This window comes from Durotheca rogersii (genome assembly GCF_024521655.1).
Source record: "Durotheca rogersii strain YMJ 92031201 chromosome Unknown GGS23scaffold_1, whole genome shotgun sequence".
Taxonomy (NCBI): domain Eukaryota; kingdom Fungi; phylum Ascomycota; class Sordariomycetes; order Xylariales; family Xylariaceae; genus Durotheca; species Durotheca rogersii.
This window is the reverse complement of record NW_026251232.1, coordinates 328,074-355,401: the sequence shown is the minus strand read 5'-3', so window position 1 is coordinate 355,401 and position 27,328 is coordinate 328,074. Positions and strand designations below refer to the sequence as shown.

Sequence of the window (27,328 nt, the reverse complement as noted above, 5' to 3'; positions counted from 1 at the left end):
GCCGCCACACTAGCCGTCACCACGGCAACCGGTCGCGGCGCATCGATAACATCGATGTTAGCTGTCGAGGGCGGTTTCGCTGGCTCTCCCAATCAAAACCACCGCCAACACCTGGAAGGGGAACCATTCCATCCCCCGTACCACGGGGTAATGCTACCTGTAGGCTATACTGAGAGGTAGTCGGCGTCCGAGGCACACCCCCCTTACCCCTGACTACCATTGTTGACACCGGTACCCCGTTGCGCTACCACTGCCGAGAGGAGGTAGGCAGGTAAACATACCTACACGTACGTTGCCAACATGGTGAGCACCCAACAGCATGTAGCAAACCAAACAAACCCCCTCCTGTTTGTATATGCCTGCCTTAGGTACTTATATGAACTACTTACCCTACCGAAATGCTGCGTCCTGGCTGACTGGCTGGCTGGCTGCCTACGGAGACACTTCGAAGCACTACCGCTGCATGCAGCGATGCGGGATGCCTTGCTGACCAGCTGCGGATATATGCCAGTCACAGATCTCGCGTGCATATACATACATCTCCTGCGTGTTGTGCCCATTTTCCCTCTCCTGGCTCCGCTGGTTGCTGGCGCTTATTCCTCCCAGCAACAATGATAATCTTGTTTTTTTTTTTGACCGCTAGTTATTATCGCCTTCATGTCTCGGGTGCACCCTGTCAAGGCGTCCTTCCTCACACTCCGGCACCGCTCACAACTCGAGGTTATCGAGGCGGTATTACGGGACGCCCAACTCGTCTTAGGCCAGTCCCGATCGGATATATATATATATATATATATATAGGCTTGTTATCCTATGTGCGTGGTGAAGCGCTATGGGCGAAGAGAGGAGGCACTCGGCACCTTACGGGTTTACCAACTTTCGCGATGTTCTCCGAACCGACACGTCCTTATGCGTGTAGGTATGCACTCATATGTACGTCTGAATTGACTGTTTTTTCGTATTGAGCCTGTTATGATTATCCACCCGTTCCCCTCCCGCTCTCCCCGCCAGTTCGAGCGGAGATGGGGTCCGCCACGATATTTATCAAACGCTTTGTTCGCCCACTTTCCTATCCCTGCGACACGGCCAATTTACGTCAGAGTCGAGAATCGCCGCCTCATGGGTCGAGTGTAAGCATACGTACCTACCTTGAGAAGATCCCCATACCAACCATATCTACCTATGTTGAACTAGGTCCTAGGTATTCGGCCCCTTACATCAGCACTGGATTTGGCATCGAAGCCACGGGAACGTCCCAAGTTACAGGTAGAAGAGGCGCCGGCGATCAGATACCGAATTCGTCTAGGGACGGCAGGGCCCGGCCAATTATTTGCGAATTATTTTGCATCCTTACCCGTGTCGTATCGGTGGCTCTCCAAGACCATAGTTTCGTGGGAGACCGTGAGCTGACGCGACGGTGTCTGGGTGAGCTGGCCAATCAGTCAGCCCACCCATGTTTCTACGACCACCTGCCGCATACGTTATCGCAAGACACACATCGCAAAGCAGCCAGGTTCGAGAAGCGGCGGGTGTCAAAAGTTCCGACTCGGTGGCCGTCGAAGTCGGGGGGGGGGGGGGGGGGGGGGGGCGGATCCCTTCTCGATCCCTTATCTTCTTCGGACCATACACAGTGGTTGTGTGCGTTTCTTTCTTCCACTTATACCAGAAAAGAAACCCTCGGTAACCGACACTTGAAATGTCCGAATTGCGTAGCTATGGAGTGGCGTAGGAGGTAGGTAAAACGGGCACGCGTTGCTATACAATATGGGGTCTCGGATAGCGCTATCTCTTCCTCCCACTCTCCACTTGCTATATACTCACATATCCATCCCCCCCTTGAGCTCGAACTCAGACGCTCTCCCACACCTCTTTCATATCGCCGAGCAGCGCCGTGTAGCCGGCAGCGCGCGTCTCGAGGGCGGAGCCGGTGTCCTTGCCAAGCGGAAGGCGGAGTCCGACTGGCTTCCCAGCGAGGATGCCGGTGCCGTCGACGGCTTCGACGATGCGCTGTGCGACATGGGCCGGGTCGGCAGACCAGGGGGGGCGCTCTCCGGTCCCGATGAGAAGCGCCTCCTCGGTGCGCTGCACAGCCGTGTCGCGGTATGCGTCCGTCAGCGGCAGCTTGATTCCCGTGCCCGCCGGATCCAGCATATCGGTCGCCGTCATCCCCGGCTCCACGAGCAGCGTGCGGATCCCGAACGAGGATATCTCTGTCTGGAGCACCTCAGTCACGCCTAGAGGGGTACGCGGTTAGAGTCGGGAAGACGTCGTGCACTAGAAGGCCGAGGCGGGAGCAGATTAGATTGGAGCAAACATGTGGAATGAACTCACCCTCGAGCGCGAACTTGGTCGCGACGTAGATCCCGAGCCCCGGGGCGATTGAAAATGCGTTCGAGCTGCTGATGTTGACGATAGTGCCCGAATGGCGTGAGCGCATGGATGGCAGCACCGCCTTGATCGTGCGGAGGGGGCCGACAAAGTTAGTCCTGAAGATCGTCTCGATCTGTTCAACACTACCCCCCGGCGTGTATTAGTTGCGCAGTTCCGAGGCCTTCACGCGGGAATTCTGGTTTGCCTGCCTACCTCGTTTCTTCGATGCTTCCGAGGATGGCATACCCGGCGTTGTTGACGAGAACGTCGATCTGTCCGTGCTGGGCAATAACGGATTGGACTTGCGATTCGACATCTCCGCCAGCCACGTCGAGCTGCACCCAAGTTCCCCCGAGAGCCTCGATCTCCGTGAAGGCACTCTGGATCTTGGCCTTGTCGCGATAGCCTGCAACAACAAAGTGACCTGCCTTCAATGCCGCCCTAGCTATCTCTAATCCTAGGCCACGGGAGGCGCCGGTTATGAGCCAGACTGGAGCCTTTGCCATGACGATACGCGGACGCTGTATGCGGTGATGCTTGGTGGAATATATAATAAATTGGGGTTTCTAGTGTTGACTTGACCGGAGCAGCCATGAATGAGATCATCTCTATAGCCAGATTTATATATCACACCCGGAGGCTTCGACGCGTCGGCTAGGGCACTTTGCGATTTATAATCACAGATGTAGTTCGCGGTGAACATTTCCTATGAATCTGCCCAGCGAAGGGTGGTGAAGAGAACTATCTTTCCGACGGCGGGATCCAAGACGGTTCCGCAACCGAATGCCAATTCGGCGTACGACTCAAGAGAGCAAGAAAGATCAACTCGGTATCCACTTGGACGCCTCGGCGGCGCGGTACGGCGGCGCGGCACGGCGGGTTAGGCGGCGGGTTAGGCAGCGGGTTACCCGGGGACGTAAGTGTCAATTGGAGGTGTTATCCCGGATTAACACGATCACATGGCGAGATACGCAGATTATCGCGGAGGCATTGGCTTATAATACCTACCAAGGCAAATACTAGAGGCTGATTGAGGATACGATAGAGTCATCGCTCTTTGAAGACTGACGATCCGAGTCTTCGCGTTGTTACGGGTTAGTAGTTAGGGTCGAAAGGGATGTCGGTGGACCTGGTAGGTATAGTTAGAAGCCAACAACGGGGGTGATTCCCTGTCGAGATATACGCGGATTATTGCACAGTAAGTAAGGAAGCCGGGTGCTAGTGGGATATCGGGTTGAACAAGGTCCCGGGGGATGTATTTTGTGTCCATGCATACAACGCCCAGGCGCCTGTCGTTTCTGACTCCTTCATGGAACGGAGGGAGCAGAGGCTGAAGATGATGAATCGGTAGCAGTGATGTTCTGAGCCACTTATCTAAGATAAGAGGGTAGTTCGGCTAAATCCCGGCAATTTGTATATAGGTATGCGAGTGGGTTACGTAATTCCCTATTCCCTACCTATACTATCTACAACCTTCCCGCGTCGGAAGTTCTCACCATCGCAGATCTGTACAACTCAAGTCGAATATTTATCTGAGCATACCCAACTCTTCATGTAGCTTCTACGTGACGCGGTACTCAGAATTGCTTAACAGTCTTCTTATACCTACTATTCTTGGCTACACACACTCTTAGACCCGGTCGAGTTCGAATTCATAGCTCCGACCCATCGTCCCGGCATTGCCCCCAGCATTCTCCCCACTACGACTGCTCCTCATGCCCAACCGGTAGCACCGCTCTCCCAGCTTGCCTTCCCCTGCCCGGCGGGACGGTAGGCGTCTACCGCGATGCGCGAGTTCATGGACTACATCCAGTCGGCTTTCTATGCTGCAACCGGCTGGAACCGCGACAATAGCTACTCCACGCTCAACGCGACAGCCGATGCCTTACTGAACTTCCCGACCCCTCGTGGGCTCCGCCTCACCCTCTCCTCCCTGGCCACCCCCAAGTTTGCAACCTCTTACCAGCTTAGCACCGTTGGCATAGTCGATGGTTCCATATCGTATCTCTACTCGACAGTGCCCCTTGGCCACGCGATCGCTCAGAGCGCAAAGATACCCTTACCGGACCTACTGAAGAGCTACCGCCCGCTTTCCGAGTTGCCCGATAGAGACGGCGGGGCGAGGCTGGGAGGGGAGTTGCTGAAATATGGGCTTGCATATGGGAGGCTGTACCTCCCCTTGTCGATGCTGGAGGCTTTGGTGGTCAGGAGGATCTCGCCTGCCCTGCAGTTGCAAATGAGTGCTGTCTCAAACCAAACACTTAAGAATGGAGGTACTGTGTTAGGCATGGTGCAGTATGACATGGGCCGCTACGAGGTCGAGGGTCTGGCGTCGTCGGATGGCGGGCTGCTCGGCATGCGCGCGTTGTACAATTTCGGCGGCGACGTCGGCCACGTGAATACCTCGGGGCAATTGGCGGCCGCTAACGGGAACGGGGCTGGCAACGGCGAACGGGAACGCATTTACGGTCGGTTCAGCACCGGGGCGGAGCTTTATTATGGTACGTTAAATAAGTCGGGCGGTATGAGTCTGGGGGCGCGGTTCGCGACATTGCCTACCCATAACGGCACCCCACTCACGGCGACGATGACGATTAATCCATTGATGGGCAACATCAGCTGGAGTTACGCCGTTATGGCCGGCAGCCATTGCTCGCTGGCAACGAGGATGGATTTCAACGTCTATAGCTATGAGAGCGACTGGGCCGTCGGCATGGAGCTCTGGAGAAAGAAGGGTGCTTGGTCCATCAGTAGCGAGCCGGACGAACAAATGTCAGCACCAACAATGCCCGCGCCCGAAACGAGGTCCCAAGAGCAAACAGAACCGGGGTCGAGGGAATCCCCCGTACCTCCGGACGCCGCTGAAACCTCACCGTCTCCGCGAGCGGCGGACCAGCCTAAGAAAGAGAGAAGCTTTGAGGCCAAGATGGAGTGGAGGCTAGATGACCCAAACGTGGACTCGGAGATATTATTGGGCGGCGATGAGGGAGATGAATACTCGGGGGTCCTGAAGGCCCGCCTCGGCCAGCATCTGCGGGTTGGCCTTCTCTGGGAGGGTCGAGTCAAGTCTTTACTTTTCAGTCTTGGTAGTGACATTGATCTACGCCGGCTTGACTCACCCTTCCGAACCCTCGGTCTGGAAGTTCAGTTCTCATCCTGAAGGCCCGAGGACGCCCCTATAAAGTTGCTAATTGCCTCCGTGTCGAGACCCCAGCGCACATGCAGCTTTGTTCAGCTCCGACTGGGCGATAACGCCACCAATCGAGCGGAATTGGTGACACAGACAGGCACCTATCGTGGTAGCGGCGACGAGGACCCGCCGTGGTTAGGCCGCGGAGAAATCGACGTTCGCAGCCGACCTCCGCCCTGGGGTGCCAACCCAGTGCGATAATTCGACGTACGTGGTTCGATCGTATCGATGGGTAAAGATCCTCAGCGACATGCCAAGTCGTATAACTGAATCGTCCCTCGGCCAATGATACCACTGTGTGGCGACGCCTAATGTCAGGATTTTGCAAATGTCAGTGTCTGGCCCTGTCGGTTGATTCACGCAGCTTTGGACAGACCCCAACGTGGCTTCAGTCGGCAAATAGAAGATGCCTGCTACCCGAGGCAGATTCGGAGACGGGCTCATCCCAGGCATATCGTTTCACAAGGAAGTCCTAACCGCAGGAGGAGCTGCGAGTCCCCCCATCCAATCTGATGTCGTACCGCTGGGATCAGCTTGCTCCCTGTCCCCTCTGGCCAACTAGCTCGTTGGCGGCCTTGTCAGCAGCGCCGAGAGAGGAGCCGTCTTGAGGAGGATCTTGGGGGAAGCTTGTGTAAAGCTTGTGTAAAGCTTGTGCGAAGCTTGTATCTGACAAGACTCGCATGCCTGACCCAGTTGCCCCACGAATGTGTCTCGACGGCCTGGGATGGCGAGCCTCTTAGCATGTTGTCCCCGGGCATTTCGCTTCGTCCCCTATCCGTATAGAGACATGCGCCGGGTCGAAATAGACGCGAAGCATATTTAGCGTCGAGAAAACGAGTCGTGGGAGATATGGACGAGCCCTAGCGAGCCGGCCTTTGTCGGTGATTCAGCGCTCACTTCCATCTAGATAGCCAAGAGAAAAAGCCATGCACACAGATAGGTGTTTAGTGAATATACCTACTGTAATAGGACACTCAGCATGCTGCCCATTATTCCTCTCCATCCCCGATGTAGTGGGACGGCTTGTGAAACCGGCTGTAAACTAGAGGTAGACGAGGTAGCCCCTGATTACAGGTTTGAACAATAGGCTCCCCTTTACTTGGGTGCCTACGGTGTGTAATAAGAGGGGCGTGAGGTTAGTAAAGTCGTTGGGCGGGTTGTACCTAGGTACTGGAGGCTGAGAACCTTGATGGGCGCAGGCCCACACGAGAACCCGGATGGACAACGCCAATGCACGACTGAACTGACGTATCAGAGGGGAGAAGCCGCGCGCATCCTTTTCTGAGCGCGCCAAGATGTAATTGAGCAGACGGGCGCTGCTCACATACTTTATACGCCATCGTAGGCATAACTGGATGACTTGCGCATCTATGCAGGTAAACAGCTATATACTACCTACCTACCGAGTACCTACCTACGTAAACGGCGTTGCTTTCAGCCCCCGTCGCACGACGACAGACCCAGCCCATGTGAGCAGCACCCGGCACCTACATCGGCTATGTACCTACATTACATGCCTTACACGTACATAACCGACGTTACCTTTTTACGGCTCGGGGTCTTGTTGGGGGGCTGAAAAGGGGGGGGGGGGGGGTTACCTTATACCTACGACCGATTGCGTGGGGGACGGCATTAGGGGGAAGGGATCTAATATAGGCGTGTATAATTAGTTGCACATGCGCACGTAGATGGGCGGGACGTGTCGAATTCGGCAAGCGGACCAAGACTCCTTCGATGTCTCACCAGGACAGGACAGGACAAGGACAGGATGATATAGTACTGCTTGGCCTACTCATACCCCTACGTACCGACGTGGGTTGCTGACAATTACGGTGATTCTGTGCGGTGGACCCATGTTACATCTACCTAGATAGGTACATATAGGCAGGTATATCTGTATGAGTATATGTGTATATGTGTGATATGTACATAGCTGGGCTGATAGAAGTGATGAGGTCCCCTGTATTATCGGCCATCAAGGTTCTCGGAATCTCTCTTGTTTCCCCCCCACCTTCTCTTCTCAGCCCAGCGCTCTCTGGCCAGGTCGTGACAATGGTGTGTGTTGGCGTGTTGCCCTCCCATCCCCCTTCTCCTCCCGCTCCGACCGAGATCCCTGCGCCGCGTATATACGCCCACGCCTACCTGTCTGCCTCGCATTGCCCACGATGCCGCAGGTCAGCCCGGAAATAGAGGGAGGCGTGTACGGAGCAAAAGATCGAGACAAGCTTCGGTCAAACCCGCTAGCAAGTAGCCTGGTAACTAGATAACGGGTTACCCTCCCTCGCAAGAGGGTACGCTTCCTTCTCGGCCTCGTCTTCCATCTTACCTCTCTCGCCTTGCCTCGCCGCACAGCTTCGCTCTGCCCAGCGTAGGAACCACCCGACTTGTGCCCGTCACCTCCCTCTCTCTCCTCGCGCCCGCTACCAACCAGTCTTACCCTTCTACACTGGATAGGTTGCTCTCTCGCCCAACAACATCCTGCTTGCGGTCCCAGCGCGTACACGGGCATAGATGAGGAAATAGCACCGCCTCGATACACCATCTTCACAGCTTAGGTACAATATCTGGCTAGTTTCATCTAGGCACCCGCCGCGTTGTGTGTGGCGCGGTTCCGCGATATTTCTTAGGATCCTCGAGACCTGCTAAACCGCCGACGCGCTCCATACGAAACCTCGACGCTGTCCCGGGATCCACGGGATGAAGCAAACCCCTCGTTTCCAGCCAGAACCGTAGACTCTAACCTCCTCGAAAGCACTACCCAGTGACCGAGGGCATCTCCTGACTACTACCGTCGGTTCTACTGCTGGAGAGATTAATTAGCTTGCTAGCTACCTTCTGCACTGCTTAGGGAAAAAACCGTCCAAATTTACGTAACTGCTACTATATATCGTTACAAACTCCGGGAACCTCTACGGCCCCAGACGGTAGTGAGGGGGGGCAGGTATGTGTTATTCCCAATAGACAAAGCCTCATCACAGTCTCCTTGCCCCTCTCAAAACAACTCGGTCAAGTTACCACCAACGCTCCCTTTTGTCGAGTGTTTTGCGGAGGGGTGGATTCCAGTCGCGTTCACACACACACACACACACACACACATATATATATATATGACCTCGGCCCGTTCCTTTTCGTGGCTGTTGGAGGAAAAGGTTATCGGCTACGCCCTCCCCTCTCCAGTCAGCATCATCCTAAGCTAGCATTTATTTCCTTCCACCTTATTCCTCTATCCTCTCTTTGCCCCCCCCATAGATATTCCATCTGACAGCACATTAGGAACGAGGAGGCCGAGTTTGGTGTGCACGAAGATACGGAGAGAAAAGACATCTCATCGGAATAACGCCTACTTGACTAACGCTCCCGAGTTTCGCACCCCGAAACCCCTGCTCGCTGCCGCCCTCTTCTCTTATCAAGTTATCCTTCTAGCTTGGGAAATTTGACTAGTGGATATAAATCCCACCATGTCGGTGTTGCCGTCGGCTGTCGGCGCCATTCTGCAACTGCGGCAGGATGATGCCGCCGCGGATACCCCAACGGACGCGACGCCCGAGTCTGGCTTCAGTGTTACCGTGGATTGCGACACCGGTAACGAGTACGATGGACGAATGGGGCTACGAATTTCCTCTATATTCGTCATCTTGGTCGGCTCATTGCTCGGTGCCGTCTTACCTATAGTCCTGGCCCGCGGCAAAAGTATGAAAGTGAACGGCACAGCCTTTTTTATCGCCAAGTATTTTGGCTCGGGTGTTATCATAGGAACTGCCTTCATGCACCTCCTCTCGCCAGCCTTCGAAGCCTTGGGCTCTCCTTGCCTCGAGGACGGCCCCATTACTCAGTACGATTGGGCAGCGGGCATTTGTCTGATGACCGTGTTCGTAATGTTCACCATCGAACTTCTCGCGAGCCGGTTCGACTTCTTCGGCCACAGCCACTCGGACGCGAAGGCGGTCGATCCGTTGCAGAATGTCCTTAGAGGGGACAGTCAAGCTTCGACCCCGCCTCCGCAAGACCCCGAAAGCAACGCACGCGGTAAAGAGGGTGTTGTAGCTGGCCCAGCTGATAATAACGTGTTGGGATTGCCTAACGACGTCAGCTACCCCCCCGGCGGGGAGGGCCACCTAAGTCACCAGCGCTCGCACCAGGACGACGATCCTTCCGCCTTCGCCGCTCAGCTGATCGGGATCTTCATCCTGGAATTCGGCGTCATCTTTCACAGCATCTTCATCGGGCTGACCCTCGCGGTTGCCGGTGAAGAGTTCACCGTCCTATACATCGTACTAGTCTTCCACCAGACGTTCGAAGGTCTCGGTCTCGGCTCGCGGCTAGCGACCGCGCAGTGGCCTCGTTCTAAAAGTTGGATGCCATACTTCCTGGCGTTCGGATACGCCCTCAGCACGCCGATAGCCATCGCCGCTGGCCTCGGCGTCCGATCTACCCTCCAGCCCGGCACGTCCAGAAGTCTGATCATCAACGGCATCTTTGACTCGATTAGTGCGGGGATCCTCATCTACACGGGCCTGGTCGAGCTGCTCGCCCACGAGTTCATGTTCAACTCGTACATGCGCAACGCCGGCCTCAAGGTCCAGCTCTCTGCGCTGTTTTGCGTCGCCCTGGGTTGCGGATTGATGGCCGTGCTCGCCGAGTGGGCTTAAATAATTAGAGGCTTTGACTGAGGAGAGGGAAGGGATGACAGAAGGATGGCTGGAGAGGGAGAGAATAGGGGGTCACCTGGTGAGGGCGAGCAAACATAGGATACCTGTTGATTAGGTCGATCCTCGACCAAGACGAGTCCGGACATCTTTTATCATATACTGCAATGCATCATGTATACCTGAAAAGGAGGTTGTACAGCGTGGTTTGGACGAGAGTGTGATGTGAGGTCTAAGGCGATCGTGATACCCATTTTCGAATTGATATATTATGTGAGGATGCTACGTATTCTTTGGCCGGATGGGGTGGAAGACAGGCACTTGGATGCGGTTCGTAACCAGACTGGCGAAGATAATATATATTATGTGTGCTTCCGTGATGTTGCCGGCGCCTCCCATCTCCACGTCCCTCTCTCCGCCCCCCCTGCGGACTACAACGACGTACTTGCGGAAGGCGCCTTCTCTTGTGCTTTCCGGCACTTCTTGACCGTCTCGAGAGCGGAAGGCTGGCCCAGTAGTACACCTTCCATTACTTCTCTCCGCTATACGATGACGCGATCCGGAGGGTTCACCATCCGCCGGCCGTCTATCAGGATCAGCTCGGCTCCTCTCAGCCATCCCGCCCTCGCCTCCGCCTGCCATCCTGTTCGCCTCTATTTGCCATCACGTTTACCTGACTTTCTTGCAACAGCATCGAAGTTCGCTCAAGATATTATCCTTTTTCTGTCTGCGTCACAAATACAAGTCAAGGTAACGGCTCATCTTGCTTTCCTAGAGAACGGCGTATCTCGAGGTGCCGCGAACCGTCCGCGGACCCGTTCTTTCACGAAGCTCCCTCGCCGCCCCCTGCCCCGCCCTCCCCCCGTCCCGCCGAGTCCTATCCCATCTCTCACACAAAACGAGTTACCTGCCCGAAGAGTTATGACGATGGCTTCGGAGGGTGCCCGTCTCGCCGCCGCAGAACTTGGTCTCGCGCCGATACACGTCGCCAGCCTCGAGGGCGACGTGGAGGCTGTCGTGAAAATAGCATGCGAGCCAGGTGTCATAGATACGCCTACGCGGCCACCAGCGGAGACGGGATGGCGACATCCTGAGACCCCGATGTAAGCATCCCCTTCCTCTCTAGCTGCTTATCCTCCCGTCTACCCCTACCTAGCCCCGAACGAGAGAGACCACATAGTATATGCTTACCCGTTTCATCTCCCGTCAGCAAACTCGCCGCCCTGATGGGCCACCTCAGAGTCGTCGAGTTCCTGCTGGAGCGCGGAGCTAGCCTCGGGGACAGCGACTTACACGCCTCGTTTTACGCCCTCGAAGACGGCGTGGCGGCGCAACGACGCCATTTCTTCCTCGATGTAGCTCACGTAGGCCGTGAACACCCGGACGCGGCGCGCACACGCCGCGCCGTCCACGACCTCCTCGCATCCCCGGGCCGTCGCAGCGCCTACCGGGCCCTGCTAGACGGCGGCGAGTGGGCCGACCTCGGGTTCCCCGAGTACAAGCTTGGAAAGCAGGGCCGCGACATCGTCGTGTATGCGCCGGTGCTGCGCGTGCGCACCGGCGCCGGCATCCCTATCTCCCGCAACAAGACCATCGGCGTCATCGTAGCGAGGGGCGGGCAGGGCCACGTCCTGATGGCGGCCCAGAGCGGCTTTCGACTCGGCGGCGCCGGCCGCGACGGCGAGAAGAACCAGTGTCTCAACACCGGCAAGTGGAATCACATCGTGTTAACCCGCGTTGCGTCGGTCTTGGGGTTCCAGTTCCCCGGGAATCGCCACGACAACGGGGGTCGCCCCGCGGAGGAGGAGCATCGCGGGCGCGCGCACGCGGGCCACGTCGAGATCCTGCTCTCGTCATGGTACGCGCTGGAGCTGGTGAAAAAGCACGGCATCGTTGCAGCAGATGCGGATAATGGCAACGGAATTCACAACGAGGATGCCGACGGCGGTGCCTCGCATCTAGAGTCAGAAGAGGACCTCCTAGATCGCCAACTTGCGGCCCTCCGCTCGCTGCGACGTGTGACGCTGGGCGACGCACGCTGGGCCCAGATCCGCATCGACTCCCAACCGTGCGCGACGTGCTTGCGCTTCGTCAATGCCCTGTGCCAGCGTACGGGACTCGCCATCTCGATCGTCGGCGGCACCGGCGTAGGCCCCACCCTAGCGACGAAGAACGCGCGCAACAACGTCCGCCTTGATACCTTCGGAGACGTGTTTCCCGCGTCCGAGCTAGAGAGCGACGAGGAGGGCGGCGACGGGCAAGACAGAGCCATGGTGCGAGAGGTGCTACCCCCTTTCCCCTTACCCCCTAGTACACCCGAACCGGATCCATTCTCGAACATGGAATCACGCCGTTCGGAGAACCACCTAGAGCTGCTGGCTCGATATAACAAAAAGACGCCAGTTTTCGAGTTCCCCCAGAATGGCGCCGGTAGTAGGGTTACGGAGACTGTTGTTCCCATGACCCCTCTCCCCAAACGACAATATACCAACGACAGCGATCAAGTTATGATCGACAACGGTAGAGATGTGCAAAGCGAGGCTGAATGGCCTCTGATCGACCCTACGGGTATTAGTACCGAAGAAGACGAGGACGGCTATTCGTTGATAAGCTGGGGCACACCCAGCCAGGACAGCATCGGTTACGATTCCATGTTCGAAAGATCGCCTCCTTCGTCTCCCATGATTCGGGACCGGACCCGTTCTCGTCAAAGCAGCGGGACTGTTACCTTTTCGCCCAAGGCTCCCCTGCTCGACTTAGAAACGGAGTCGTTTTCAAGCGGACGATTCGAGCGGATCGTCCCAGGCGAAGAGAATGGCACACATAGTGCTAGCTTCGCGAACGATTACACGGAAATGGACACGGGAGATAGAAATACGACAATCACCGGATCAAGCGATCCTGACAATGGCCCAGACGCTAATGTGTTGGGCGCCAGGTCGATGTATTTTGCCTCTCCCTCTCCAAATCCAGGCCCTTTGCCACGCCCTCGAGTCGCCTCTTCCCGTTCTCCAGCCCCGTTGACGCCTGGACGTTACGGCGCTTTTAGCCCGTGCCCCCGCGCCGGCAGCGACGACGACGGCGACGTCGTCCTCGTGGACACGGACAGGTATCACAGGGCAGCAGAGGCCGCGCGCCGGGCCAGGGACGCGAGAGCAGCAGCGGCAGCAGCAGAAAGCAGGGACGTCTCCCGGGAACGGGCGGACATTCTCAAGGAGGAAGGTGGCGAGGAAGAGACGGCAAAGGAAGTGGAGGAAGAGCGCCCCGGCGTCCAGACCGGCCGAGCGAGGCTCCAACAGTGGCGGTACCGTCCCCCGCCGCCGCCCCCGCTGCCGTTGCGGATCGTCCGGTACTACCCCGTCCGCCTCCACCCTCGCGACCACGGCTGCGGCTCGGCGCCTCCGCACAGCCGCGTCGAGACGCATACGTACTACCCCGGCCGCGGGCAGCCGTCTAGAGACAACGTGCCGTTCCTAGTGCGTCGACATGTTCGCGAAGGATAAGAGAAGGGGGAGAGTTGACGCGCGCTCCCGGAAGGTAGCTGAACGGAGAGAGAAGGGGCCGAGAGGAAGGGGCAGTGGTAAGAAGATTTGGTCTACACGGTTGGGGAATCGAGCAGATAAGGAGGGATAATAGGGGTTTACCTACCTTGGAGGGGAGCTCAAGTTGAATATATGTTTGGCCGAGTCCAGGTTCGTCTCCGCGTAGCAGTTTTGAGAGGGGAAATAGATTTCTACTACGTGGTAGAAGAATACGATGGAGTATTACGTGAGTGTCACCTATAAAAACTACTAGTCACTTTCTCACTTTCTAGATCGGAGGGGTAGAAAGAGAGAGGACGAGGGAGTCAAATGGGTTGCCGTGAGGGAGGGAAAGGGAAGTGGCGCAGTTCCCAAAATTCAAATTCATTTCATCGAGTCCGATTTTCTTTTTCAGACGCCGTTTGCCCAGAGCCCCGCGCTCAATGCTATAACCCTAGACCGTGGTAGAATCTAGAATCCCACCCCCCGCCGGTAAGATGGGGGTGTGTGGTGTGGGTGTGTGGTATCATCCGTCATCCGTCGTCCGTCTACTCCTCCTCCTCCTCTTCCTCCTCGGCCTCAGCGGTGGTCTGGGCGATTCCTGCGAACAGTATCGCATTAGACATTGAGAATGTAAGGGGGAAAAAAAGCATAGAAAAAGGGGGTGGGAGGAGGGGGATAAGGCGACGTACGGTCGAGATCTCGCTGGCCGGACTGGGTGATGCGGCGGCCGCCCTTCTCCTCGTCCTGCTCGAGGACGCCGATCTTCTCGAGGGCCTGGAGGATCTTGCGGTCGACGGAGCCGGAGGCGTCGACGTGCTTGGAGGGACGGACGCCGCGGTTCTTGGCGGTGCCGTGGACCTTGCGCAGGCGGCCGACGCCGACGGTCTTGCGGAGGTAGACGTGGCGGGCGACGCTGGCGGCGCGGACGTAGAACCAGTCGATGTTCTGCGGGGGCAGCTCCCGCGAGATGCCCGTCTTGACCGTGTCGACCCAGCCTGTTGTTCCCCGAGGGCACCGGGTCTGTCAGCAGCGGATTCTCGTGTCGGATCGTCGCGAAGCGTGAGCGATTGGGGGGAAAAAAAGAAAGAAGACCTACCGGGAATGGGAAGCTTGCCCTGGCGCTTCAAGAACTCGGCGTACGCGTTGATGAACTTTTGCGCCTGTTGGTGGGGCGTGCCAGAGGACCACAAATCAGCAAATATTCCGTCATCAGAAGTCTTGCGACCCCCTCGCGCCTGCTCCCCTAACAGGTAGTATCGCCATATGACATGCCCATAACTTTCTCTTGGGCTCGGGCTGCTTCGCCCCGGCCTGCCTTGTCGCTGGCTGGCCGGCCGGCTGGCTGGCTAGGTCGGCAATTCCCATTGTATGGCGCCCTCTGTCGAGACCAGGGCTTCCTCTTCGTCCTCGACATCGACTCTCAAGCGGTTCGAACGGGATTTCTCCTTTCAATCTTGACCCCTTCTTTCGGTCGAGGTGATGTCCCAGCCCCGTCGATTCACCCTCGGCGGACAGGTGGGAATGATGGTACGGAGGAGGTGGAAGTGTGACCTACATCGACATCGCGAACAGTAACGCCACCAGGCATCTTTGCGGTATTGGATGGTCCTCTTGGGGGTAGGGATGTTTGGTGGCCGGCTAGAGGGGGAGAGAGTTGAGAGATTGGCGGTCGCTGTGATGTTTGGCGCAAGAAGTTGGTTGGAGGGGAGGAGGTGAGATTGTGTGCGTAGGTATGTTCGCGTTGCGCGGCGTTGCGCTGGGAGAGGGAGTGGGGACACCGAAGTTCAAAATATTCCTCGCTCCGATTAGATTAGGGCAAGCCCTCCGCGTCGGACCCTGCGTGTCGGTTACCTAAGCGTTCTGCGTACCCAGTAACAGGGCAGGTGGGGTAGTACATTTATGCGCAGGCATAATGCATGCATGAAGGATGTGCACACGCACAACATCGTGCACAATCGAATCGGCCATCGTCAATGCTCATCGGTGACAACAGGTCGCTATCGGCTGATCTAATGGCCAATAGACCCTCGATCTCCGTCCTCTTCCAGCCCCAACAACACTCGATCAACTCTCACCATCGATGCAGCGCAACTCACATCCGAGAGTAGGGTTCCCTTTTTCCCTGCCAACGCGTCGGTCGGGGCCGGATTTTGTTGGTCTAGGTACCTATGTGTGTCTCCTGGTCTTCCTTCGCCATGAACCCTACCGCCTGGGAACCTGCATCCGACCCCGGACAGCGACTGGCTTGCCGTCGCTCTGTGTTCCGGGCTTCTGTCTGTGTCCCTCTGTCTGTGTCCCTCTGCCCGCTCGATCACACTCCCCATTCGCCTGGTCGTGGTCGCCACCTGCGTAGGAGGCTTGAGAGGTAAGGTTTTGCGAGGGCCTGAGGTCGGCTAGAAAAGAAATGCCGCCTTCTCACCCGTCTCAGCGTCGTGAACACCTGAGTTCGTCGTGTGCCCTGTAGCTGTCTCTCTGTCTGTCTGTCTGTCTGTGGCATCTCTGCCTAGGCCTCTACTTAAGCACCTTGAGTACCTATATAAGCCCATGCCAACGTTGACAAGTTCGGCCCGCTTTCTCTCGACTGAACATTATTGATATCATCACTTGGGAGCGATAGAGAAAACTGGCGTCGTTAATTGTCAGGTATCGACGGATCCCGGGTTTACTTAAACATTCCTTCCTCCCGCTGGTCTTTTCGATTGTCAATATATCATTCGTATTTTCCATAGCGTTTGAATCGTATAGAAACTTATCACCACTTCTCCTCACCTACACTATACGAATCCCGTCCCCTACGCTGTTCCAGAGAAACGTTGCTCATGGATTCCCTATCGTTCATCTCTAGCGGCTCAGACGCCGACGTTCCGACACCCGGGAGGTCGCCGGCATTTGGCCGAATCCATTCTAAATTATACCCCAGCACGCGGACGTTAGATTCACAGTTCATGGCAGACTACCACGGGGAACTCGACTTGCTCCGTCGCCAATGGGAAACACGCGTCTTTCGGTACTGGGAAGCATACTGGGGCAAGACGTACTCTGCCACGGCCAAGCGGCAGAAAGTCGAGGGGAGCGTACAGCAACTGTACGAATATGCGAAGCTGAAGAGCTGCCAATACCAGGCCATCCGGCGTAAACGGAGGGTCGATACCAGCTACCGACGCCACCTTGGGCTGCGCGACCGCCCAACGGGCGCCAACGACTTCCCGACGGACCTCGACGAGCTGGCTAGCTACTGGGACGTCTGGTACGTTACCGAATCTCAGCCGACGCCGTATGTGCGCCAGCGGCGCGGAGGGGGCTACATCATAAACGAATACTACTCGTCCGATGACCAGCTGCGACTGCGCAAAGTCTGCCAGAAGGGCAGCCTGGCAACAGCCGTGACCTGTTTCAAGACCAGCTATGGATTTAATAAGCTAGACGTCCCGACTTTACACATTTTCGCTCCCCAAAATTGAAGTTGCGATACGGAATCGGTATGGGCGTTTTTTCCCTGGGGAATGGAGGTTTTCTGGTTTTAGAGACTTCCTTTTTTTTGACGTAGAGCCCTGGGTAGGACGACGGAAAGGCGTACAAAGCATGACTATCACGAAGCATTTATATCAATGTTTACCGACATCCATCATACCCGACTCCAGAATTATATATTCATTCGCAAAGAGCTTATCTGGAGCAGACGGCGATGCAGAAAGGGAAATTGAAATTGCATAGCACAAGCAGAAATTAAAACCACACGATATGTTGTTCACACATTCCTTGAAATGTGTCTTGACAGAGTTGACTAGATTTGCTTAGATGTCCCTAAGTTATTTAGGCAGAGAAAATTGAGACGACATTTACCGATTATCCCAACGGCATTTCTTCTCTCCCTTTCTGGGTCTTCTCACATCTATATCCACACCCTGTCGTCGGCGCGGTTCTGTTCGAGGTACTCGCGCACCTCAGGGTAGTTTTTGCAGACATGCTTGGCGTCCCAGCCGTCGGGGCTGTCGGCAGAAGCGGACGAGGAAGAGTGCGAGGCGCTACCTTCGAGTGCTACGTCCCCGCTGCACAGGATACCCTGCCGTAGATAGTCAAAGCAGTGAGACAGGCGGGCCGCCGACTCCGCCGGCGCCCGCGACCCGCCGGACGACGAGAGCGCCGAGTAGGCCTCCGCGATCGAGTGCTGCGAGGCAAGATGGTAGGGGTCAGCCGTCGGCAGTCGACTATAGGGAATCTCTATGAATGTAGGGAGGAGGAGTGAAAGGTCGGGATCTGTGGGAAGGGATAATTGGAAAAGAGAGTGGGCGCAATTACCAGACACTGCAGCTGGTGCGTCACCGAGGACGTGACGACGAATCGGTCCGGATACGAGGCGAGCGCCGCCGGCAGGTTATCGTACTGGTCCGGATTCTCGATCTGGAGGTATCCGAGGCCCTCTGGCGGCGAGTCGCCCTTGGTTAGTTCCATGCTCGCTGCGGCAGCGGGTAGATGGAGGGGTCGGAAGGAGGCGGCGGAGGAGGAATCGGCGCGCGGCGCAGCACTTACTCGGCACAAGGTCTAGCCACTTCCGCCGAGTCTCCTCGGTGAAGAACTCGGACGTGTTTTCCGGCACGAAGCCCGGGTCCGGCGAGAAGGTGGTGATCTTCTGGGAGACTGGTTGCGGGGGGTTGGGTTAGCATCGAGCTCGTTGTCGTCATCGTTATCGGCGAGAGGGACACGGGGTCGGCCAGGATCCTCCGTCTTTCACTCTCCATCTCTCTGTTCCCCCTCCTTTTATAACAATAGGAGAGCGAAGTAGCTTACACTCTGGCACAAAGCCGGTGATGTCGCCAGCGCCCTCGAAGTAATGTTCCTTTCCGCGGCGCGACCAGCTCTTATCCATGAGGAGCACGATGATGACTAGTAGCAGGAACGTGTTGAATATCCACCAGTACTCCTTGAGGAGGGTGAAGAACCCGCTCTCCCTCTCCGGCTTGCTCATCCGGAGCACCGCTGGCCCGTGCATATAGTCCTTCTCGGCAAAGTCGAGCGCCTCCAGGTCGACGTCGGTGGTGGTGCTGCTACTGCTGCTGCTAGCGTCGTCGCGCTGGTGTTCCTCCTCTTCTTCCTCGCGGACGGTCTGGAGTGTACGGTACTCCTCCCTCTGTCGTCGGCGTTGGTCCTTCATCTTTTTTTCTTTCTTCCCCTTATTTTCCGCTATCCCCTTTTTCGAAAACCCCAAAGATTGAAGTCGTCAGGTTTTCTTCTCTGCGCGCCCGTCTCGAAATCGATTGTGTTACCTCTGTCGACTTCGTCGTCTGTCGGCTCTGCCACTGGTCCGCAAAACTGCCTGGGAGAAGACGGAAGTCCGATGAGGAATGGCGAATGTGAGAAACGAACGGGAATCAATCCGCAAAAAAAAACCCAAGTAAAACTAAAAAATAAAATGAAAATAAAATGAAAATAAAAATAAAAATGAAGGTGATGTTATGATAGAGCGAGTGAGGTCGATCACAAAAAGAAGGACGGTAGATAGAATCGAAGGTCTTCTTGCATCAAGCAAGGCCAAGGAACGTAAGTTCAAAAAAAAAAAAAACACGGACGCGCGGACACACACAGAAGAAGTGAGGAGAGAAAAAAGAAGCCTTCTCCGGGACGAGCCTGTGTAGAATTACCCGTATGCAGGCTTGTACATCGCTATCTACCGACGCGACGCATCGAACCGGGATCTACGAGTTCATCGAGCTTCTCTGGGTTTGCGGCGGGACCCTGCGACCTCAAGCGTCTCCGCGACGTTTCATATGGGCGACAGCGCCCACCAAAGACACTCGTCTCGCCCCCATCTCAAGTCCATCGTCCGATCACCTTTTCCTGTTACTACCCACGTGTGCACTATACGCTATGATGGCCTCATCGTCGGCTCCGAGGTGTGGCCTGTTCGCGCGTGGGTAGGGACGTAGGGAGGTACGTAAGCGCCTAGAAGTGCCTACATAAGGGGCAGGTAACCGTGCGTACTCATAAATACAAGGCAGGGGAGGTCTTCGAATCCAGGTATTCGGGAACGACATGGATCAGTGAATTAATCATATGTGTCTATCTACATACATCTGGACGATGGACTGATGTTTCGGGAAAAAGCTTTAGGTGGTTAAGCTTCGTCTGCCCAGCATCGTGGTGTTGAATGCGGAACTACTGGACACCCAAGTATTCAACCCATAGCCATATCCACCTACATTTGCACACGCACCCACACACACATCATCGGAATACGACGCACCGAGGGTATCTGTCTATCTAGGTACGCACGTGCAAGTTGGCCTGAGTCCAGGTGCTCTGCGCACCCTGCGATCTATTTAAGTGTTATCCTGCTTGGCGTGGCATTCTATGCGATAGATGCCTTTTATCGCATAGCACCTTAGGAGGTACCTAGGTATTATCCTTCCCGATACTTCTCAACACTAGGGAGAAGCGTACGGGTATGTAGAGACAACTTCGCGCGTGTCCTCGTCGTAGGCCACTTGCTAACCTGAGTCTCTCCCCTACCCATCGTAGCTGTCTATAGGTATAAAACAGTAATAACAGCAATGACCGCGTGTCACCCGATACGCGCACTTCAAACGCTACAGTCCCAAGGCGGAGAGGCCGACAGACACCACCTCCCTCCCCAGCAGAATATGGCATTCCCAACTACGACGTGACGGCCCCGCCTCCAACCATGCCTACATTTTAGCATAACCGACCTCGCGATGCGAGCACGCATCTAAGCAGTCCAGACTGACCTATTCGCTACGAAGGCAGTGATCCTACAGGCGTCGGCCATGGCGCACACGAAGCCGGTAGCGGCATAGCTTATGTCTATGAAGCGCCGAATCTGTAGTACGCGGGCTCACATAACCGCGGTTCCCGCACTCGGCGAGGGCGCCAGCTCGTGGTTTAGGGAACAGCTGTCGTGAACCAGACCACCGCACTAACAGACAATGCGTGCGAGAACAAATGTTGCCCATGTTTACGTGATAATAGTCGCGTGCGATGGCCGAGTACCCCATAGCCGACGTACCCGCACCTAACTAGCGATCCGATGACGATACGGGGGAGTGTCCCGGAGAAGCCGGAAGATCGCCATAGCGAGCCCATCGATGCCGTCGTAGTCTTCTATCGTGTCGTGCTCATACCGATGCCCCCATGCATTCCCGAACCGACTCCGTACTGTGTAGGTATGCTGCGTAATAATCGGCGGCGATCGGCCGGAGTTCCTGCGCAAAGGCTGCTCGTCGTAGCGAGAGCAGAGGCAGAGGGGGGTGTCGTTATGATGTGCGGGTGGGTGGCCAAGGAAATTCAGAGTGTCGAATGTACCTAGAGCAGTTATATGGCTCCTGACACGGAAGGATCCAATGCTACGTACCTAAAGAACTTCCTACATATACGCAATATACACATTGCCCGATTTCCCTCCCGTCCTGCTCCCGCCTGACCAGCTTCACACGAGCTTCTCGCGTAGTTATCGATGTACGTTCAGTCACCCAATCTAGAGTGCGAACGCTGGATCCCGTTCAAGTTGGCACTATACCCACATGGCTACCTGGTCTGTCAGCGTAGGGTGAACTTGCGCCTCCGTCTCCTCCTCTCGTCGCCTTCAAGCCCCCGCAGACGCCAGTTCTGATATCCTCGCCTCATAGAGCCGTGCACGTACGCGTAGCCTCGGAACGCAAACTCGCCCTCGTTTCCGTCCTCGCGCGGAGACAGCACGACGGGCAGCCTGGCGCCGTCGAGAAGAGCGACGGTGTCGCCTCCGCGGATCCCGCCCGGGGCCACGCCGACTAGGCCCATCCCCGTACAGAACATCTCCGCCTTGCCCGCCGCCGCCCTCCCGTAGGCCTCGAGGTGCCCGTACCAATCGTGCCGGCCGAGCGCGAGCCCCCACGAGTGCTCGTACCCGGCGGGGAAAGCTGCCGGGAAATCGGCTGTCTCTTCCCACAGGATCAGCCCGTGCGCCAGGTAATCTGCTTGGTGGTCTTTCTCTCTCTTCTTGGCTAGCTCGCGTCGATACCACGCCTTGGAAGCAGAAGCCCCCTTCTTGCGGTCCTTTTTCTCTCGGCTCGACCCGCCACCGCCCCGCTCGAAGAGACGTGCCGGGTCGTGCTCGGCGGCCAGGGTGGATGCCCTCGCGAGGAGGCCGCACAAGGCTTCTTCATCCGCAAGGGAGGGGCTGCTGCCTGTCTCCTCGAGCTGAACGCTCGCATCGATAGTGTCGAGTAAACAGCCTTTGAGCGCTAGTCTTCCGCCACCGAGATACTGCACATAGGTCGCGTCTGTGTCGGCTTCTTCCCAGGCGTTTTCCAGCAAGGTGCTGACTGGGGTGTGGAAGAGCGAGTACTTCAAGTTTGTGAAGTCAACTCCCCACGAAGGCAACCTCGGATTTCTCCATATTCTCAGCTGTGCTCCGACGTCGGAATCTCCGAGACCGGTACGGCTACTATTTTCTCCGGCACCTGGAGCAGCTCTGAATGGTATCCAGCCCAGGATGTCGAGCGTCGCGTCGGCACGGATGGCAGCACATGTCGCCTTGGCAAAAGTCTCTTCGATAGGCTCTTTGTAGTCGGGTCGGAGGAATCCAGCCTCACTCGCAGGCATCATGGCCAGGAGGCTGTAAATCTTGTCGTGGGCCACGGTAGCCTGGGACTGTCTCGCATTCCATAGCAGCGATGTTATCGGCTGCTCTTCCTTCTTTTGGTGCCGGTTCCTGATGCTTCGGATCCGAACAACGGCATCGTCCGCCTTGCTGACCGCGCGCTTGGTAGCCTCGTCCTCGTAGATGCAGTCCTCCCAGATACCGTAGAGCAACATGTGGAACCAGTACCACCGCATTTCACATGGCCCGAACATGACCGCTAGGCGCCTCGCGCACGCAGCCTCCTGCACTACCCACGCGCGCTCCCACCAATGAGGCGTCGTGTTGCGGATCGCGTCGATGAAGTGGCGTACCTGGCGTGCGAACAGGACGGGATTCGGCTGTCGATATAACTTCCAATACTTGACCTTGACAGAGCCTCGCACTCCAGGTTCAGCCGGCTCCGCCTTCTCGGACTCGCCGACCCAGACGAGCACGCGTGCGGCGCGCGAGTAGATCTCTCCCATCATGGCCACCTGCAGCCCTTTCTCGTCGGAGTCGTCCTGGTTGATGCAGAGAGCGTCGATCCACACGGTCCTCTCAGCACGGCGGTTGCGCAGCCGTCGCAGAGCGTAGTGCAGGTTGTCGGTCACCGGCCTGGTCTCGCCGTTGAGTCGGATCGAATGGTTCTCTTGCGAACCTCCCCACGTGTACGATAGAGCCTCGAAGCTGGCGTCGTCGTCGTCGAGGGCTGCAACGGTCAGGGTCCCGCGCAATTCGTCTTCGATCCGCGACGCCGGCTCAAGATGCAGCACGCGGATCTTCTTGGAAGCGCCGAGAGGGGTGCTCGCATAGACCGACATTTTGCGTGTCCCTACGCGAGGGCTTGCACGACGGCCCCCATCTGCCATCCTGGGCTGTGGCGTGCCTATTTAAACCCATCCAGGCTTATACCTCCCACGTGTTGTCCGGCTCTAAACACACTACTGTACTTAGTATCATCCTTTTTGGCGTGATTTGCTGACGTCAACTCACACGCCCACGTCGCTTTCTTTGCCACGTTGGGGGCAAGATCGATAAGATCACGAGCCAGGAGGATTAGACGTGCGTAGGAGGCGTAGTGTGTAAACAAGATCGGCGGGTGGCTCTATAACGTGTACGGAACAAGTCTTAGGCGACTAGAGACGCTCACGATAGGTAAGATTCGACTTCCTCGGCCGGAAAGGTTCGGGGCGCGGGAGTGCTATATTGCAGGCATTGAACAGGCACGATTCGTGTTTGTTCGCCGTTATCGAGTAAGCGCGTTACGAAGTTATAAATCCCTTATGTTTATTTCCGAACCGGAGTCGATTCCGTAGTCGACCAGTGCTGAGTGTCGAAATGTAACCGAGTTTCCATAGAAGCATCCCAGCGGTACATAATCGTAGAACAACACGACGAGAATGATGAATTAAAAACTACCTCGTGATGTCAAACCGAGACCCGGTTCGTCAACACACAAGTAATTGTAGGTAGGTACCTATGTATGTATGTATGTATGGCTGTATTAGACATTGTGTTGAACTTCTAGCTGTCTAGAATGCAACCCTCTTCACCCGATCGTCTGTGTAAGTATGTACGTCTTCAACACGAGCCAACCCAGTCGCTGGGGGTGTGCGGACAAAGCTATGAACATGGGTGTGTGTGTGTGTGTGTGTCGACTCTAAAACCTCGTCTTAATATGCACTAATCTCGCGCGAGCGTCTAAATTAATACGGCAGATGAAAGCCCTCTCGTTCAGACTAAGCGCTACACTCTAGGGGCCCCGGGGGGTCCAATCCGGCGGCGCGAGCTCCACCCCTTCGAAGACGAAGCCGGGAGCGACTGCACATAGGGTCGCATTAGCAGCCCTTCCAGAATAACCACTCTCTCGCCCAGCCACACGCGCCCCCGGAGACGAAACGCGCGAGAGCAAAAGGGAAGGGTGAAGGGAGATCGCGACGCTGCACTTACCAGTAGTCCCGACCAGGGTCCAGTTCCCGAGCGACCGCGCGCTCTGCCACACGTGCTTGGGGATGGCGAGCTGGGGGATCTGGCCGGCGAAGATGTCGGGGCCGAGCACGGTGACGTTGTAGGGCAGGCCGTCGTCGCGCGAGAGGGAGAGGGTGAGGGGGGCGCCGGCGTAGTAGTGCCAGACCTCGGCGGCGTCGACGCGGTGCCAGATGGAGTCGCCGTCGGCGCCCTCGAGCAGGTAGTAGATGGCGGTGCTAGCGGACCGCGTCGCCGTCGCGCTGGGCCCGGCGGGCACCGCGCCGCACGGGCTCGTCCGGATCACCCGGTCGCCGTCCTCGAACGACTGCACGTAGTACCCCTTCTCCGAGTTGGGCACCAGGTTGAGCTGCGCCACCACCTCCTGCGCGCTGCGCTCCCCGATCGGCACCCCGTCCGCCGCCGCCGCGCGCGTCGCCGCCGTCGCGAGCAGGCCCGCAGGCCCGAGCCCGAGGAGCAGCGCTGACGAGAGATGCATGGCCGATTCCCGCTTTCAGAGAGAGGGGGAGGGAGAGAGACAGGTCTGGGGATTTCGGCAGCCAGAGGAGGACGAAGGAGAGTAGTTGTGTCTGAAGGGGGAGAGGCGATTGGACGAGGGTGGTATCTGTACGTACGGGCGTGTATATATACGGAGCACCTACCCTCTCTGCGCCAGGCGGGTGGACATGTAATCCTGGGAAGGGATATATAGTAGGATTTCTATTACTTAAATGGCTGCAACGCTGCGGCGTTGGTTCCCAGCTCGATAGCGGCTGAATAATGGCTAGGAAATGAAGCTGACCCTCCCACGCGCAACGCTTCCATCCTTCCAACCACCCCCCCCGTCCGCGTCCCCCTGCGCACGCATGCCTCCAGCCGGCTTCGCTGCTCGTGCCAACATCCGCTACGCCCTCCTACCCAATTAGTCCGCCATGCTAACGCGGGCATCATTGTGTATCCGGGGCAGAGACAGCGCGGGGCGTCAACCGTCTTTCGAGGCTACAGGGCGGGAGGAAGGGGGGGGAGGGGACGGCAGGGGGCTGGCCAGCACGCAATCGTCTCCTGTTATCCGACTGCCTAGCCCTGTTGGTTCGAGAAACACAAAGATGGCTGGAACTATCGCAGCGAGGGCTGCACGAACCAGCAGCCAACCGGTATCGACTCGTCAGCTCCGGAAATTAAACCTGACTGAGCTCCCCTACTTCTTACGCACATCGCCTGTGCATTCTACGGTGCTAGGCCCTTTCAACTAACAGTAGTCTGCGCCCCAAAAAACGCCTCCTGCGCGGTTGGTCTTACATGGACGGAATCGTGTCGTGGGTGTTTCTCGCCGGCAACTCCCGCCACCGCTTACGCGATTCGGCTACCGTCCTGGTCCGCCCTTATGGGACAACTGCCTATTCTGGAAACAGCGGAGGTGGTAAGACTTTGGGAACTGGGTAGCCTCTCTTCTCTTGGGTGCTACCTATTATATCTGTTGGTTGCTGATAGCTCTCCACAATCGCCACGGGAGCTTCCAGCTGCTCGTGACCGCAAAAGGGTTGAAGTTCCGGGCCTCCAATCTAGCCAGGTAGTCTCCGGCTGGGACGGCTTCCAACAAGACGCTGAAACCCCGACGCAGATCCCTCCTGGCGTCGTCCTCTTCCGGGGTCGCTAACAGATACTCGTGCTGCTCCTCGCCACGATGCTCATATTCGTGGTCGGGATTTTGTCCCGCCTGCATGGTCTTGAACATCTCTCTTGCCGTGATAAGGTGGTCGTGCGCTCGCGTGGCCACTTTAAAGACGGCGTCCTGAAACCCGTCGGCGCTAGGCCCGTACCGATATACATGCTCTTCCTTGAGCCCTGTCTCTGCCATGACGTCTAGGGGTAGCAGCAACACCGGGTTCCTCCCGCTACCTACTCGGGCGCCGTCGGGTGACCGGACCGGAGGCGACGGAGCTGCGAGGATTGGGATGCCCCGCAGGGTAGCCACGATGCCGCACGTCTTGCCGATATGGCTCGCTAGATGGTCTACGTGCATGGAATGGATGGGGAGCGCAGCTAGGTTCGAGTACATCAAGGTTGAATACGTGTTTTCGGCATATTCTTCCAGGGAAGCTAGGGTCGCGAAAGGTCGGTTGTCCATGTACTTCTCTCGCGTATTGATGAGACGTAGCAGCCAGAACTTGATAGAGCTCGGTACGCCGTCGGTTTCGGACAGCTCTGATACGACCTTATGGAGCAGTATCATGATGGGTTCCTTGGGCGGGCGGCCGGCGAAAGTATTCTTGACGGCATCTCGCCAGAATTGCATCCGCACCTGGGCGATGACCGGGTTCGACACAAGCTCGGGGATCCGCACCAGCTCGAGGTTGAAAGCTCGTAACGCATCATAGGCATCTCGGCGAGATTTGGGCAGAAGATTCCGGATTAGGTAGGAATGGTAATCCGACTGTCTATTTTATTCAGCACTGGATGTCCTCCCTAATGGTGGTGCGTAGAAGAGTGCGCAGGACGTGACGTAGAAGGGCGGCAGAAGAGGAGGGAGGGGTCGATGTTGGAGGAGTCCTACTTCAACTGCGCAACACAATACTGCCTGGCTTTGTCCACCTCAGCAGTAGTGTAGTACTCTCTGCATGAGAACGGTGAGAATCGTGAGGGATCCCTAGGCCATCGGAGGCCCTGGCGTGCTCGAATCGCACGATACATAAGCAGAAATAATCATGTGAAGATCTTCATGGTGTTAACGGAGGGGAATTTCTGAGAGAGGTAGGGAGAGAGAAGGGCAAGTTCTTCCTGAGGTCTTTTTGCTAGGCGCAAGGCGAGGTGCGTATGTAAGGTACCCTCGACGGGTTAGGTACTTGAGTACACATACCTAAGATGTATCTACCTTATGTAAGGTACCTGCTGAGAGGTACCTGAGGTACGTAGTGCCTTCGATTACGTGACCTGCAGATGGAAAGACGGAAAGAACCTTCGGTGGTATCACACCCTAAGCATAAAAAGAACAGGACCTTACCTAACTAGGTACTAATGC

The 27,328-nt window shown here is 56.6% G+C and overlaps 10 protein-coding genes across 10 annotated transcripts; 4 read left to right on the top strand and 6 right to left on the bottom strand.

Annotated features, from left to right (window-relative positions):
• Positions 1-1,792: 1,792 nt before the first annotated feature.
• GGS23DRAFT_2790 (putative short chain oxidoreductase/dehydrogenase) lies at positions 1,793-3,014 on the bottom strand. Its single transcript, XM_051512534.1, has 3 exons — positions 2,584-3,014; positions 2,332-2,513; positions 1,793-2,234 (listed from the first exon to the last, which is right to left on the bottom strand). The coding sequence occupies exons 1-3, from the start codon at positions 2,874-2,876 to the stop codon at positions 1,849-1,851; spliced, it is 861 nt and encodes a 286-aa protein (XP_051376649.1). The 5' UTR covers positions 2,877-3,014; the 3' UTR covers positions 1,793-1,848.
• Positions 3,015-3,836: 822 nt separating this feature from the next.
• On the top strand, positions 3,837-5,727 carry GGS23DRAFT_2770 (uncharacterized protein). Its single transcript, XM_051512505.1, has one exon. It carries the CDS (start codon positions 4,157-4,159, stop codon positions 5,528-5,530), a length of 1,374 nt encoding a protein of 457 aa, XP_051376648.1. The 5' UTR covers positions 3,837-4,156; the 3' UTR covers positions 5,531-5,727.
• A 2,833-nt stretch (positions 5,728-8,560) lies between these two features.
• GGS23DRAFT_2727 (ZIP zinc/iron transport family) lies at positions 8,561-10,347 on the top strand. The gene has a single exon (XM_051512456.1). The coding sequence runs from the start codon at positions 9,019-9,021 to the stop codon at positions 10,207-10,209; it is 1,191 nt and encodes a 396-aa protein (XP_051376647.1). The 5' UTR covers positions 8,561-9,018; the 3' UTR covers positions 10,210-10,347.
• A 786-nt stretch (positions 10,348-11,133) lies between these two features.
• GGS23DRAFT_591746 (uncharacterized protein) lies at positions 11,134-13,709 on the top strand (the record flags this gene model as incomplete). The annotated part of the gene is made up of 2 exons (XM_051517779.1): positions 11,134-11,309; positions 11,417-13,709. The coding sequence occupies 2 exons, from the start codon at positions 11,134-11,136 to the stop codon at positions 13,707-13,709; spliced, it is 2,469 nt and encodes an 822-aa protein (XP_051376646.1).
• Positions 13,710-13,852: 143 nt separating this feature from the next.
• GGS23DRAFT_543261 (40S ribosomal protein S19) lies at positions 13,853-15,496 on the bottom strand. The gene is made up of 4 exons (XM_051514831.1): positions 15,286-15,496; positions 14,827-14,890; positions 14,420-14,725; positions 13,853-14,328 (listed from the first exon to the last, which is right to left on the bottom strand). Exons 1-4 carry the CDS (start codon positions 15,316-15,318, stop codon positions 14,276-14,278), a joined length of 456 nt encoding a protein of 151 aa, XP_051376645.1. The 5' UTR covers positions 15,319-15,496; the 3' UTR covers positions 13,853-14,275.
• An 805-nt stretch (positions 15,497-16,301) lies between these two features.
• GGS23DRAFT_2569 (uncharacterized protein) lies at positions 16,302-17,898 on the top strand. The gene has a single exon (XM_051512312.1). It carries the CDS (start codon positions 16,550-16,552, stop codon positions 17,189-17,191), a length of 642 nt encoding a protein of 213 aa, XP_051376644.1. The 5' UTR covers positions 16,302-16,549; the 3' UTR covers positions 17,192-17,898.
• GGS23DRAFT_2514 (uncharacterized protein) lies at positions 17,407-19,127 on the bottom strand. Its single transcript, XM_051512266.1, has 4 exons — positions 18,519-19,127; positions 18,261-18,368; positions 18,030-18,151; positions 17,407-17,898 (listed from the first exon to the last, which is right to left on the bottom strand). Exons 1-4 carry the CDS (start codon positions 18,880-18,882, stop codon positions 17,623-17,625), a joined length of 870 nt encoding a protein of 289 aa, XP_051376643.1. The 5' UTR covers positions 18,883-19,127; the 3' UTR covers positions 17,407-17,622.
• Positions 19,128-21,281: 2,154 nt separating this feature from the next.
• On the bottom strand, positions 21,282-23,165 carry GGS23DRAFT_591742 (heterokaryon incompatibility protein-domain-containing protein; the record flags this gene model as incomplete). Its single annotated transcript, XM_051517778.1, has 1 exon — positions 21,282-23,165. The coding sequence occupies one exon, from the start codon at positions 23,163-23,165 to the stop codon at positions 21,282-21,284; it is 1,884 nt and encodes a 627-aa protein (XP_051376642.1).
• Positions 23,166-23,655: 490 nt separating this feature from the next.
• GGS23DRAFT_2429 (RmlC-like cupin domain-containing protein) lies at positions 23,656-25,024 on the bottom strand. The gene is made up of 2 exons (XM_051512184.1): positions 24,295-25,024; positions 23,656-24,165 (listed from the first exon to the last, which is right to left on the bottom strand). The coding sequence occupies exons 1-2, from the start codon at positions 24,806-24,808 to the stop codon at positions 24,098-24,100; spliced, it is 582 nt and encodes a 193-aa protein (XP_051376641.1). The 5' UTR covers positions 24,809-25,024; the 3' UTR covers positions 23,656-24,097.
• Positions 25,025-25,669: 645 nt separating this feature from the next.
• GGS23DRAFT_2434 (Squalene/phytoene synthase) lies at positions 25,670-27,137 on the bottom strand. The gene is made up of 2 exons (XM_051512188.1): positions 26,864-27,137; positions 25,670-26,747 (listed from the first exon to the last, which is right to left on the bottom strand). Exons 1-2 carry the CDS (start codon positions 26,998-27,000, stop codon positions 25,778-25,780), a joined length of 1,107 nt encoding a protein of 368 aa, XP_051376640.1. The 5' UTR covers positions 27,001-27,137; the 3' UTR covers positions 25,670-25,777.
• Between the last annotated feature and the right edge of the window lie 191 nt (positions 27,138-27,328).

Coding starts and splice junctions, on each gene's coding strand:
- GGS23DRAFT_2790 (XM_051512534.1), bottom strand. CDS start 2,876: ATGGCAAAGGCTCCAGTCTGGCTCATAACCGGCGCCTCCCGTGGCCTA. Junction 2,514..2,583: donor GGAAGCATCGAAGAAACGAG/GTAGGCAGGCAA, acceptor GCCGGGGGGTAG/TGTTGAACAGATCGAGACGA. Junction 2,235..2,331: donor GACCAAGTTCGCGCTCGAGG/GTGAGTTCATTC, acceptor GTACCCCTCTAG/GCGTGACTGAGGTGCTCCAG.
- GGS23DRAFT_2770 (XM_051512505.1), top strand. CDS start 4,157: ATGCGCGAGTTCATGGACTACATCCAGTCGGCTTTCTATGCTGCAACC.
- GGS23DRAFT_2727 (XM_051512456.1), top strand. CDS start 9,019: ATGTCGGTGTTGCCGTCGGCTGTCGGCGCCATTCTGCAACTGCGGCAG.
- GGS23DRAFT_543261 (XM_051514831.1), bottom strand. CDS start 15,318: ATGCCTGGTGGCGTTACTGTTCGCGATGTCGAT. Junction 14,891..15,285: donor TTACTGTTCGCGATGTCGAT/GTAGGTCACACT, acceptor CCCCACCAACAG/GCGCAAAAGTTCATCAACGC. Junction 14,329..14,419: donor CGGCCAGCGAGATCTCGACC/GTACGTCGCCTT, acceptor TACTGTTCGCAG/GAATCGCCCAGACCACCGCT.
- GGS23DRAFT_2569 (XM_051512312.1), top strand. CDS start 16,550: ATGGATTCCCTATCGTTCATCTCTAGCGGCTCAGACGCCGACGTTCCG.
- GGS23DRAFT_2514 (XM_051512266.1), bottom strand. CDS start 18,882: ATGAAGGACCAACGCCGACGACAGAGGGAGGAGTACCGTACACTCCAG. Junction 18,369..18,518: donor CACCGGCTTTGTGCCAGAGT/GTAAGCTACTTC, acceptor CCCCGCAACCAG/TCTCCCAGAAGATCACCACC. Junction 18,152..18,260: donor GTGGCTAGACCTTGTGCCGA/GTAAGTGCTGCG, acceptor ACTCGCCGCCAG/AGGGCCTCGGATACCTCCAG.
- GGS23DRAFT_2429 (XM_051512184.1), bottom strand. CDS start 24,808: ATGCATCTCTCGTCAGCGCTGCTCCTCGGGCTCGGGCCTGCGGGCCTG. Junction 24,166..24,294: donor GACCCTGGTCGGGACTACTG/GTAAGTGCAGCG, acceptor CCCTATGTGCAG/TCGCTCCCGGCTTCGTCTTC.
- GGS23DRAFT_2434 (XM_051512188.1), bottom strand. CDS start 27,000: ATGTATCGTGCGATTCGAGCACGCCAGGGCCTCCGATGGCCTAGGGAT. Junction 26,748..26,863: donor TATTGTGTTGCGCAGTTGAA/GTAGGACTCCTC, acceptor TGAATAAAATAG/ACAGTCGGATTACCATTCCT.